We start from the raw sequence: 14,070 nt of genomic DNA, 5'->3' as shown, positions 1-14,070 counted from the left end.
TTAGTGCTTACATAAAATTACATCAATTTGGAAATTCTTGTTTGATAAAAATCGATGTCGGAAAGATGTTAACTTGAAAACACATTTGTAAGCATAGTGAAAGTGAGAAATCAGTTTGCAATGAAAATGAAGAGCTTAAAGTAAATGCAAACCAGATTTATAGTAGTTCGATCGTCGTGACCTACATCTACTCTTGATTCCTCTTCACTCGAGGCCACCGGCTTCCACTACCGATCTTCTTTCAATGGGCGAAGATCAACTATCCTTTTATACCCCTTTTTCTCCTTTTCATAAGTTTAGGAGATAACCTTTACAACCACTCACCCCTCTCTTAAACTTCACCCAACACTTAGAGCTTGAGAGGATTTCTCATAATATTACAATAGTGTTTTCTTTCGTTTTTTGCTCTTAGTTCTTTTATAAATTGAGTAGGGAAGAGTGGGGTATTTATAGGCTCCAAATGGATTCAAATTTGGAGCCAAAAATTTGAATCCCTGAAATTTCGATGTACTAGCAGTACCACTACCAGTACTCTCTAACACTAGGCAGTACCACCGCCTGACACTAGGTAATACCACTGCTTGACAATAGGCGATACCACCGCTTGACACAGTCTCGGAGACTATGTCTTGGAGACTGAGCCGTTGGCGGTTCCACTGCTTGGATCGGTAGTGCCACCACTTGACCCAACTTTTGGGTCACTGAATGGGTCTTCCACTTGGCCCAAAATATCCCTAATTCGGGTCCAATTGGCCCCTAATTGAGTTGACCTAATTATATTCTAAATCAACTCAATTAGAACTAAAACTACTTCGATATAGATAATAATTAAAAAGTATTAATCATATGTTGTCCGACATATCATTGGTTCATCCAACGCTACGTCCGACCCTTCGGTGCATCGTCCTCTCCTTCGACATATTACCCAATCGGCATATTGTCTTCCCATAATATTCGATCTCTTTAGCGTAATGTTTGATCTTCTTGGCTCGAAACCCAAACTTATGGCACGAAGCCTTCTGCCGACACATTGACCGATCCTTCAGCTAGACATCTAATCTTCTATCATGTTCCACTTCGGCTCAAATTTTTAATTTGTATACAAGCATTAGATTTAAATTTATATCACTTATTACACAAATACTTAATGAGTTATTTCTACTAACATAGCATCTTTAAACAAAAGATTCAATTTGTTAATAATTGTTTTAATTCCAATTCCTTGCATGTTCCTAATTTCAAAAAATATTAGTTAATTAAAAATTTTAATTAATTAATTATTATTATTATTATCTAGTAGTCATATATGATGATGATGAGTACATGTGATATATAATATGAATAGATGATTATGGATCGTGTGATGTGTATGTACATGTGATTATTATTATTATTATTATTATTATTATTATTATTATTATTATTATTATTATTATTATTATTATTATTATTATTATTATTATTATTATTATTATTATTATTATTATTATTATTAGAGCCTGCAAGCCTCTAATTTATTTCTCATTTATTGTCGGGCCTGCGTGCCTGTGATTAAGTTGTAATTACATGAGGAGACGTAGCGGGAGAGTGGAAGCAATAGTAGGACCCACGAGGCCGAGACAGATGATCACGGCACATGAAGGTGCACCGAGATGCTGATAGAATCAGCGAGGACAAGATGGAAGATCACAGGGCATAGAGATGCGCCACTGCACACACAGATCTTGATGTGAGTGATTAGGCCTACTAGCTCAAGCTTGATCATATTAGGGTGTGGTTCATGATCATCTTGATGTGCGATTACTTGTACACCTACTATATATATATATATACATGTGATGTAGATATATATACAACAATGACGTGTCATATTAGAAGTCCAAATCAAAAATCCTCTCTCTTTATAATATTAAGTCGGTAATATGAGGTATTTAGATTAACCCTTGTGGCCTTCCATCGTTATAGGTAGAGACCGATTCCTGATGTAGGTTGAGTTAGTCGAGTCACTCGAGGCTCACATATTTTATTATTTGCTATCTTTCCTACGACATAGAGATGTCACCGGTTATTTGTTGCAGTAATACATTTTCCTTCTTTAGTGAATTGAACTCATTGCATTTAATGTAAGGAGTTAACATGCAATTATCATGCTCATTTTTAATTTTTTAAAATCACTAGAAAGAGAAGCATTATTTTTTTATATTTTTTATTTCTTACTAACTAATTTAAAAACAACTCATGAAATGCATCAAGTAATTTCATAATAAGGTAAAAGAGTTTTGGTTGAGTCACTTACCTCATTATCGAAAACCACTAGGGCGTAGTTCGTAACCTCATCTTTGGATGCACTTGATTCGTCTCATGTTGCCTTGAGTGTTTTCTTCTTTTGTAGTTTCTTCTTCACTTGCGGTCATTCGTTTTGTAAGTGCCCTGGCCAATTGCATTCATAGCAAGTTGTTTTATCCTTTTTAAGTTCATTTGTATTCTTTAATTCTTATTTTATGAACTTTTTAAATTTTATTGTTAGGAGTTCAAGGTTATCATCATCATCATCATCATCATCATCATCATTGAGTTTTCTCTGAAGTGGTCTTTTATTGTTCGAAGTGTCAAATCCTTCTTGTTCTTTGGAAGGTTGTTATCATGTTTATCATGTTTGATACAAGTCATTTCATAGGTCATTAAAGGCCCGATAAATTCTTCAAGAAAGAAATTGTTCAAGTCTTTTGTCTCTTGTATTGTTGTCACTTTCGGATCCCAACTTTTGGAAGTGATCTTAGTATTTTATTAACAAGTTCAAAAATAGAAAAATATTTACTAAGACTTTTTAAACTATTGACAACATCTGTAAACTGGGTGTACATATCAACAATAGTTTCGCTTGGCTTCATACGAAATAATTCAAAATAATAATTAAAAAATTGATTTTAGAATCTTTAACTCTACTTGTGACTTCATGTGTAATTTCAAAAGTGTACCAAATCTCATATGTAGTTTCGCAAATAAAAACTTGATTAAATTAGTTTTTGTCTAAGGCACAAAATAAAACATTCATCGTTTTAGCATTTAAAGAAAAAGTCTTCTTCTCCTAATCATTCCATTCATTCATTGGTTTAGAAGACTTTCAAAAACCATTTTCAATGATATTCCATAAATCAAGGTTCATAAAAAGCAAGAAAATCCTCATTTTAGTTTTCTAATATATGTAGTCTGTCCCATTGAACATAGGAGGATGAGTGATAGAAAGACCCTCTTGAAAGCCGAAAAAAGTCATCTCTCTTAGGTGTTAATCCAACGGAGAGAAATGTGGCTCTGATACCAGTTGTTAGGATTAAAATCGACACTAAAAGAGGGGGTAAATTAGTGTTTACATAAAATTACATCAATTTAGAAATTTTTGTTTAATGAAAACTGATATCGGAAAGATATTAACTTGAAAACACGTTCATAAGCGTAGTGAAAGTAAGAAATCAGTTTGCAGTGAAAATGAAGAGCTTAAAGTAAATATAAACCAGATTTATAATGGTTCGGTCATCGTGACCTACATCCACTCTCGATTCCTCTTCACTCGAGGCTACCGGCTTCCACTATCAATTTTCTTTTAATGGACGAAGATTAACTACTATTTTACACCATTTTTTCTCATTTTCACAGGTTTATGAGATAACCTTTACAACCACTCACCCATCTCTTAAACTTCACCCGACACTTAGAGCTTGAGAGGAGTTCTCATAATATTACAATAGTATTTTCTTTCTTTTTTTGCTCTTAGTTCTTATGTAAACTGAGCAAGGATGAGTGAGGTTTTTATAAGACCCAAATGAATTCAAATTTGGAGCTAAAAATTTGAATTCCCAAGATTTCAGGGTACTGGCAATACCACCGCTAGTACTCTCTAACACTAGGCAGTACCACCACTTGACACAAGGCGGTACCACCGCCCAGTCTGGCAGTACCACCGCCTGACACAGTCTTGGAGATTGTGTCTTAGAGACTGAGTCGCTAGTGTTTCCACTGCTTAGACCGGTGGTGCCATCGCTTGACCCAACTTTTGAGTAATTGAATAGGCCTTCCACTTGGCCCAAAACAGCCCCAATTAGGGCTTAATTTGCCCTTAATTGAGTTAGCCTAATTATATTCTAAACCAACTCAATTAGAACTAAAACTACTTCGATCTAGACAATTACTAAAAAACATTAATCACATGTTGTCGGACATGTCATTGGTTCATCTGGCGCTTCGTCTGACCCTTTAGTGTATCATCCTCTCCTTCGACATGTTGCCTAATCGGTATATTATCTTCCCGCAACATCTAATCTCCTTAGCTTAATTCTCGATCTTCTTAGTTCGATGCCCAAACTCATAGCATGAAGCCTTCTACCAATATATCGACCAATCCTTCAGTTCGACGTCCAATCTTCTAACATGTTCCACTTTGACCCAACATTGATTCTTCCTGCTTTAATCAAATTGTCTCTATATGATCGAAGCTAGTCCCGCATCACTCAAAATACATATTAGATTAGAAACTTATCAATTGATTTTATCATCGAAATATGAGATTCAATATCAAACACATAGTTGATTGGCTTTAGGTCAAGTAGGAGATTTCTAGTCATAGGTGCTCTGCAAGCCAATCACGTGAGTGATGGCACGTATGATATGATACGCACTCTTTTTTCTTATTATTTATTTAGTATTTTTTTCACTTTATATTGCCTGTTGTATGTATTGTGATATTCATTGATATGTGCAATAGGAATCGGATCGTGATGAGATCGCGATAATAAGATAGATTCACCTTTAAACACAGACCTTAAATAATCCTACTCATAGGTTACTCGAGAGGAACATCGAGATAATTGGATAAACTGGTGTATTGTATACCTATCCATGTGATAGAGGCAACTGGTCTCATAGTTGCTCATGTGAGGATACTAGGGATACCGCATAGGTACCCATTGGAAAATGAGTTCACTAATTGATTTACTTATGGAATGCTAGATGGTTGATGATACCTCATTCTCAGACAGCGATTCCGTCTTCCCAATGGTGTATCTAGTCCTCAAACTTGAGACACCAATGATGTCCTGTATGAGTACTCCACTCTTTGATGTTGGATTTATAGGTTTGGAAGTTTCAGATCTAGTACAACAAATTATCGAGAGTGGTAACCAACCTTATGAGGGCTATTAAGTGTCGATAGAGGATCATCCACTCTCGGTGTCATGACAGAAATAACTTATATGTCCTTGCTTAGACAAATCCCTAGCCATGGTCATTCGGATTAAGAGAGAAAGAATTATTTAGAAGAATCCGATTAGAGCGAGACTCGAGTAGAAACCGTATAGGTCTAACAGCACTATGTCTGGTATACAGTCTCTAGGATATTAAATGGATGAGAGACTATAGATATACGATAACTAAGAATAGATAAGTCCAAAGGATTGGATTCCCTTATATTTTTTGGGAACTACAATGTAGTGGTATAGTACGTCCGTAATCTATGAGTTGAGTGAATTATTATGAAGATAATAATTCATTGAGCCAGAAGGAGTTCTGACAAGTATGACTCATGGCTAGCTCAATATTGGACCTAAAGGGTCATATATATATGGTAGGTGTTACGATGAGTAGAGGTTCAGATATGAGACATCTATTGGAGCCCCTATCTTATTGGATATCTAATAAGCCTCTAAATTATTAGATCCTATGGATGAGATCCAATAAAAACCAATGAGAGATTATTAGGTAGAGATCTACTAATCTAAGAAGCTTGGATAGTTGGATGGAGATCTTGTACTCAATAGGGCAGGATCCATTAGGGTTAGGTTGACAAGAGGCCTCTACAAATAGGAGAAAACCAAAGGGCCATAAACTATGCTTTTTTGGCTGCCACCTTCTATTCTCATCTCCCCTTCTCCTTCTCATCTAGCAACCCCTATTTAGGGCATGTGAAGATCTGGGTAGCAATTTGAGGAGTGTCTTCGTAGCCCTTATCATGTGGATCACCGTTAGAGAGGAGGACAGCTAACCTCCTTCATCCTGTCTTATAGATCTATAGGATTTCAAGGATATACGATCTCCCTAGGTAACACATCTTTCTTATATGTATAGTTTTTTGTTTTACAATTTTTGTCGCACCAATCTTCACACGACAATGGAACCTTTTTTTTGTGAAAATATGAGATTTTTCTTTTGTTCTTCTGCTGCGCATATGATATCGCCCCTAGATTTCCTGACATAAACTCTATTGAAAGTCATTCTGAGGGAGATGTGATGATTTCTTGTGAAAGAGAGTTATAAAGGTTCTCTTCTAAACCTATGAAAAAGAGAAAAGAGTTATAACAATGGTAGGTGATCTTCGTTCATTGAAAAGAAGATCATTAATGAAAGCCAATGGCCTCAACGAAGGAGCAATTGGGAGTCGACGTAGGTCATAATGACCGAACCACTTGCATTCTCTTTTTTGCTCTTCATTGCTATTGCTTACTGATTTAATTGCTTACTATACTTACTCATATTCTTTGTTTTCATCCAACAAATTTTTAAATCATTTCTTTATTTTGAAACCACTAATTCACTCTCCACCCACTCCCCTCCCCCCACCCCCAGCTCAGTGCCTTTACAATCCTATCCTAACAGAGTCAATGCTAATACCTTTGACAACTAATCGAGCTTTTGTTTTTATAGTGAGTTATTAGCATTGACTTGTATACCCAGTTGAGTCCAATTACTTGTCTTCTTGGGGGCAAATAGCTTACAGTTTATCATTCATTACTTGCACCCATTCTTCTTTTTGGGCCATAACTTCAAAATAAATAGGTTCCAATGCAAAATATGCAAAATCACTATATTGATGTATTGATGAAAAACTATGAAATTCCCTTGAAGGTATTTCAATAATACTAGAATCACTTAAATTAGAATTATTCAAAATATGAGAGGATTTGAGTGAGGTATTAACAATAGGCAATGTATCATGTGCCTTATAGACTTTTTCTCCTATAATTATTGAAATTTTAACTATTTTAGAGTTTTAAACTTCTTCACTAAAAATAACATCACGACTTACGATCAATTTATTAGTTGTAAGATCATAAAGTTTAAAACTTTTTTGTTTCATTACTATACCCCACAAATATACATTTAATATTTTTATCACCAAGTTTATTTCTTTTTTTATAGGAAAATGAAAGTAAGCAACATAATCAAATACCTTTAAGTGACTCATATTTGGCTTTCTATCAAACCATGCTTCATAAGATATTTTTTCTTGTACTATACCGGTAGAAAAGTGATTTAACAAATATACAGTTGTACTCGCAGCTTTTACCTAAAACTTTTTTTGTATTGCTTTTGCTTTAAGCATACAACTAATAATCTCAAACATATTTTTTAGCTTTGCTACTCCATTTTCCTTGGGATCAGGTCCTTGTAGATGCCTACATTCCTTAGAAAAATAAAGAAATTTTTGAAAATGAAGTCACTCCCTCTATTAGTACATAGAATTTTAATAAAATAACCACTTTATCTTTCTATATATGCTTTGAAAATTTTTAAAACGAAAGAAGCTATAGTTTTTTCTTTCGAAAAAATTCTAATATCATCCTTATGCAATCATCTATAAATAATAAAAAATATTTACTTTCACTATGTGAGACAATATGCATAAGCCCACAAATATATTTATGTACAAGTTCTAACGCATATTTGGCTCTCTAAGAATGCCCTTCTGAAAGGAATTTCTATGTTATTTTTTAACAATATAAAATTTACAAATAATATCTTTATTTTTAATTTTAAGCAAATCAACTATCGTATTATCTTAGTTTAATTGTTCTAGTCCATTTTAATTTAGATGACTATATCTTTTATACCATAATGTTGATTCATCAATGATAGTAGCAATGAAGGAATGCAAGGAGATATCTGAAAATAATAAAGGAAATATTTTTTTATTTTATCATACTCACAATTGATATAAATTTTTTAATTTTCTTATCATAAATTATAATTTTTACATAACAAATAACATAATTTTCTTTTCTTATCAACTATCCTATACAAATGATAATTTTGTTTTAAACTAGGAATAAACATTATATCATTAATTTTTTTTATCATATTTGGTATTTACAATAATTGTTCCTTTTTCCTCCACTTGAACTTTATTGTCATTTCTCATATGCACTGTAGATCTAATTAAACAATTAACATTTGAAATAAACTTTTATCCCTTGCCATATGATTATTACATCTACTATTAAAAAACCTAATAAATCTAAAATATTCTTAATCAGATGCTATAAAGAAATATTTTCTTTATTACTTTTTACTATTACTTTATTTATGATAATTTGCTTGATTTTTGTTCCAACATTCCTTTTCACAATGAAAGTAGAGAGGAATACTTTGATTTTTATTTTTATAAATAATTTTTTTTTCAATATTTTCAATTTTCTTGCAACAAGAATTTGATTTATCAATGTGACCCTATAAACTCACAAAAAATTGTTCACTTTAGGCATGCTCACACGATTTTACCCATTTAGGGCTCGTGAGTCCCAAAATGTGTCTTTAATGGTAAGGGTGACCCGATGGCCTTAGAAATCCTTGGTTCCCCTACTTCCCAACCAATATGGGATTAAATATCCTTATCAACGGGTTTCTTTGTTACCTTTATTAAAGTTTCTTTGACTCTCATTTGATCGATCTCGTCCTCTTCCTTGAGCGCTATAGTGCCTCTACCATTCTGACCTCTCCTTAGAGATCTAATATCATAATTTTTCTTTTGGTCTTTCTTGTAATCTATCTGTAATCTTTCTTGTTGAAACGAGCCCATTTATTCATCAGTAGACAATATATTTGTATTTATAACTTCTTCTATAGTAGTAAAAATTGTATCAAATATTAGATATAAACTTCGTAAAACTTTTTTCTATTATTGTTTGATTTTTCAGGCTTTCATCATAAGACCTCATTTGGTTCATAATAGAAGATATTTTTCAGAAAAATCAGTAATAAATTTAAAATATTTTGTTATAAAAGTTTTCAATTCATATCAAAGAATCTGAAGTGTTAAAGTTTTTATCTTGTTTGTATCTCCAAAAATATTTTTAATATTTTTTAAACTTCTATTGATGTTGATGCTGACATGATTTGGAGAAATAGAGACTCCTTTATTGCTTGTTATAACATGTAGAGAGTTGTTATATGTTTATATATGTTCTTATTTATTTGATCTTTTTTATCTTTAATAACATTTGGATCCTATATATTATACTTAATAAAACTATTTTCTATCAAATTCTATAATCCTTATGAAATAAATGAAGTTCTCATTTAATGGTAAAAAATTGATAATTTTTACCTTTAAAGATAAGAAGTTGATTAGAAATACTGAGTATAATACCTATCATCTTTTTTTTTCACTAAATCTACTGATCTTCCATTCTTTTATAATCGATGTACTTCTTGTGGTCTTCATCGAACCAAGCTCAGATACCATACTTGTTAAGTATGGCTTCCTATAGAATTTTAAGAAGAAAGAGGAAATGACAGTTGAAGAAAAGAAGAATACTTTCAATCCATGGTGCTTTGAACTTATCCAAGAACAAGTATTTGTAATACTAAAAAGATGAATTATAATTTTTTTAAATAAGATAGAAGTCACCGGTAGTCCAACAAACCTCCTCATCCTCATGGACGCATCAAAAAATTAACGACTCATCTATTTATCTTAATCTAAATTTTTATTTTTGTTACATCCTATCTTAATTATTTGAATTAATTTTATCATGAGCCTGGGTTGTGAACTCCTACCACACTCCCTTGATATGCTCGGGGGGCTCGATTCTTAGGCCGAAGGTGGGCTTCTAATGTGCAGGCAGAGAGGCTTCCTCTTAGGAGCTTTGCTCCTCATGTTGGCAAGTTAAAGGAAAGCCACAACAAAATTCATGTCTGCACCAAACAACAAGAAAAGAAAAATCAATCAATCAATCAATAAAGAAAGGAGGTTGGACACATCTAACAGGGGAGATGATAACATCAATAAATGGTTGAAATTTGTCCGACACATTAGCCAAGTGCCTCATGTGGTCAGCATGATGCACAACAACATCGACTGTAAAGCCCGATGCGTTGACCCTTTACGTCCGAGTAACCATCGATGATTCCGCACAACCATTCCACGGATTAAATCTTACTCCCAACAGTTTCCACATCTTACCATAAAAAGCCTAAAGCCTAAAGCCTAGGCGTGTTACACTATACCTCTCAATCATCTTCTCCTTTGAAAAATAATAAATAATGACGTATTGGATGTAACACTTTATAATCGGTTTGCTTAGAAAGCCTTGCATGAAACCTTCTTCTTCTGATCTCGTGGACTTTTGGGTTTAATTTTCGAACGCCGGCTTACACAAAACACAAAACTCTTTGGTAAAGGAACTGGGAGCTATTTCAAATCATGCTAGGTATTTAATTTTTTCTATGGGTTCTTCACCTTCACTGCTACGATACGAATCCATCGTATTTGTTGTGGGGTAATAGAAAATAAGAAACTACTTCTTTGCAAATTCATATAGTTATCCAGTTGACTGTATATTGCAAGTATCTCTAAGAGTGTCCCTTGCAATAGAATGATATTGTGATTTATTCAGAGAGAGAGAAAAAAAAAAAGTAGCTACATTTGGATTTTAGAGGAAAGCAGCTATCATTCGCCGGAAAAAGTTTTCATCAATGTCAACGAGTTGACTCATTGGTGGCATAGGCACATCCATGCGCGAAGGCAACCCACTTCCATATGAAACGTACGTCTCCTCCTGGTCACGTCAATGCAATCCTCCAACGTCATTGCGTGCATGAAGGCGTGCAAAACCCTGTTCCATCAGATCACCATGCACGGTACGTGGGACGTCCATCTATCCATCCATCCATCCATCACCTCAAAACTTGCAACCCAAAATGACCACATCACATCAGTAGAAGATGGACAATTACAAATCACTTTCATATTCGACTTCCCAACTAAAAAGACGGAAATCTTTTGGTTCATCAGCTGCAACATCCTACTCATTCACTGAAGAGATAATTAAGCAGGTTACATACTACCATTCAAACATACATACGTACGTAGTCCCGGAGAACGCCTTATATACTGTGCAAACACTAGTAGGTGTTAAGTGTTGATGGATTGACTGCCAGGTAGACGTAGGAGAGCTTAAGAAACCAGGGGTCCAGATTCTCCTGCTGCAGTCTCGTCCATGAAGGTTAGGTCGTGATGAACAACTCCTCCTAGCCCAAGCGGAGGCAGACCCATTTCGTATAGTAGAGGGTTCTGGAGGTAAGGATCGAGCCAACTAGGGATCCCTGTCTCTTCTTGTTGTGGTGGCTGGAAGCTCCGGTCGTCGTTGGAAGAGCATCGCGTTTCATGTAGGGATGGAAGTGTGGTAGTTGTTGATGGCAGGGGAAGGAGGGGGAAGAGTGAGTTGGGTTCTTGGTAGAAGTTGAAGGGTGGAAGTTTACCGCTTTGAAGGAGGCTGTGGATGGGGTCTTGCAGGTGTGGCAGGTCGAGGAATGGGGGAAAGCAAGGGTTGGAAGAGGAGGAAGGGTCCAAGAGGAAGGCGTGGTTTGGGTAGTATTGACTCTTCCTATGATCTCCTGCTGACTTGTGAAATATTCTGCACATCACCCATTCCTCCTGCAAAACAATTGCAAAGAGGTGCAATTTAGAGTATTATCATGCCCTTTGTTTGTACTGTAGCCACGAAATGGAATGTTGTTAGACAATAAAAGTACAGTCATGCAGTTTCGATCATATACATGATCGAAAGGAACTTGAGTTTAAGCAGTGCATGCAGTTTGCCCAAGCTCACTCGAGAAGTAGGTAACCAAGCTTCGAGATGGCGATCACAGTTTTGGACAAAAAACGATTGATTACTACCTTGCAGGCGAGGCGGCAGTAGTATTCCCCGTCGAGGCGATACTCGTGTAGGACCCACTTGGTCTTCTCCCCGCGTGGAGCCCTCCCCTTGTAGAAGACCAGGGTCTTCTTCATGCCCACGAGGGCACCGCTGGTGGCGCTGTGCACCTCCCGGTCCTTGCCGGTAGCCTTCCAGTAGCCGGCCCCGGTGGCCCTGTTGGTCCTCAGCCCCGTCGGATACTTCCTGTCTCTTAGGCTGAAGAAGTACCACTCCCTCTCCCCTATCTTCGCCACCTCTGTGTCATCCAGTCATCACAAAACCATAAATCATGTGCCATCCCATCATTAGACAATCAGTTCGTGCGAAACATAATGAACAAGCACAGAACCATATTTTAGAGTTCCCTAGCCAGCAGTTATAGTTACGGAAGATTTACGCCACCGATATATAGCTAGCTCTGTTCTTAGTTTTGGAACTAAAGCTGCAGAAGATATATGTTATATTGCTGCTCTCTCGTCAATAGAATTAGTGATCTCTCATCCTGGGCACCTTAATATTTATGCTTCTAGGTATCCATTAGAGTGATCTGTATACAAGAAGAAAGACAACACCTTCTGAAACAATGCAAGGTAGACGTTTCAGAAGGACAGAGGGAGTGGATTATAGGAGTGCATGGAAGAGAAGCAAAAGAATAGTCTGGAATCTGTGCTGATGTCGGAAAAGACTCCGGAATAGGAATCATAACTTAGTCATGATGATACTAGCGATGCTCATTGATAGAAGACACAGAAGATCTCTCTCTTCTTTTATATCCCAGTATTTAATAGACACGCATTCAGAATGGCATTTTACTGTGTCTTCACTGGAGAGAGCGAAGGCATGTTGGCAGGCAACAAGTAAATAGACGCACATGAGATCGATGGAGTTCTGGTTGGGATAAGCCATACCTGGGAGCTCCCACGGCTCACATCTGTTCAGATCGACCTCAACAATGTCCACACCGCAGAAACCCCCGTTGAAGACCTTGGAGGCTAAGTAGAAGGTGACAAGCTCTTCATCTGTTGGGTGAAACCTGAAACCAGGAGGTAGCCCTTGCTCGGAAACGTCGTCTCCGATTAACTCCCACAGCACTTCCACTTCCTCCATGGCACACGCAGCAACCCCTCACTACCCAAGGCGAGTCTGTGATGATCTTGGGCGCGCTTGAGGTTTTGGCGGAAGAGAAAGGGAGTGGGTTATTATAGGGAAGCACTGAAACCGGGGAGTGGTTAGGGTTCAGATATAGGCAGCAGTTTGGAGGAGGGGAGGGGGGGTGAGGGGGTGTGATTAAAGGCCATTCCCTGTGTGTTTCGTACAAAGAACACCTGGACGAGGGTTTAAACAGGAAAGTAGATAAGTTCGATGGAGGTGGGAAGAAGTAAATGCAAGGCTGGCGTAGGAGATTTATGCGTGCGTGGGTGAACAAATTGAGATCAAGTACAAACATCTGTAGCTTCACTGCTTATAACAAGACGTATTTGTACTCCGCTGCGCCGATCCCAAATGTCAAAAGGCAATGTGGCTTATTACTGTTGCTGCAGGTTCTACGACGCTATTAATTGCCCCTTCTCCTGCAAATGAAAGCATTAGGCAGAAAACATGTTAGCATTCCATTTCAATTTCCAATTTGTTTAATACACATCGAATGCCAGCACAAAATTATATCAAACCCTAACAAGCAGCAAACAATTGCCTTGGTCTATTGATTGAAATCCTGGTTTTGAATAGGTTACATGCATGTTTGGACATTGTTTCAGTAAACCTTACGTTATGATCACTTCTGTAGCAGAAGGACGAGGTAGAATGAGAGGGAGAAGAGCAACACAGCAACATTTGTGGGAGTGATGGCAAATACTCTACAAGTAACACAAGCTCAAAACCTTGGCAAAATTTTCGAGCTGTCTTTAATGGTTGGTGTTCTTCTTCTACCCTTTGCATGGGCTCTAAAAGGTCATTCTTAACCTCTTGATCCAACTTTTGTCACCTTGTGGCAGCACCAAAAACCTTGATTTGACATCGGTGTTTCTTATTTCGAAATGGTGAAGTTCTGTGCCAGTACTCTGTCACACTGAAGGCTTCAACTTGTAGAGGCGGTGGGCACAGG

The 14,070-nt window shown here is 36.5% G+C and overlaps 1 protein-coding gene across 1 annotated transcript; it reads right to left on the bottom strand.

Moving 5' to 3' along the window:
- Positions 1–11,149: 11,149 nt before the first annotated feature.
- Positions 11,150–13,089, bottom strand: LOC103998473 (protein CUP-SHAPED COTYLEDON 3). The gene is made up of 3 exons (XM_009419955.3): positions 12,875–13,089; positions 11,948–12,222; positions 11,150–11,704 (listed from the first exon to the last, which is right to left on the bottom strand). The coding sequence occupies exons 1-3, from the start codon at positions 13,071–13,073 to the stop codon at positions 11,225–11,227; spliced, it is 954 nt and encodes a 317-aa protein (XP_009418230.2). The 5' UTR covers positions 13,074–13,089; the 3' UTR covers positions 11,150–11,224.
- Between the last annotated feature and the right edge of the window lie 981 nt (positions 13,090–14,070).

This window comes from Musa acuminata, chromosome BXJ1-9 (assembly GCF_036884655.1).
Source record: "Musa acuminata AAA Group cultivar baxijiao chromosome BXJ1-9, Cavendish_Baxijiao_AAA, whole genome shotgun sequence".
Taxonomy (NCBI): domain Eukaryota; kingdom Viridiplantae; phylum Streptophyta; class Magnoliopsida; order Zingiberales; family Musaceae; genus Musa; species Musa acuminata.
Note: the sequence above shows the minus strand (reverse complement) of the source record. Positions and strands in the feature narration are given on the sequence as shown.

Excerpts from the sequence above, each read along its gene's own strand:
- LOC103998473 (XM_009419955.3), bottom strand. The coding sequence starts at position 13,073 with ATGGAGGAAGTGGAAGTGCTGTGGGAGTTAATCGGAGACGACGTTTCC. Across the intron at positions 12,223-12,874 it reads TGAGCCGTGGGAGCTCCCAG|AGGTGGCGAAGATAGGGGAG; the intron begins GTATGGCTTATC and ends TGGATGACACAG. Across the intron at positions 11,705-11,947 it reads ACTGCCGCCTCGCCTGCAAG|GAGGAATGGGTGATGTGCAG; the intron begins GTAGTAATCAAT and ends ATTGTTTTGCAG.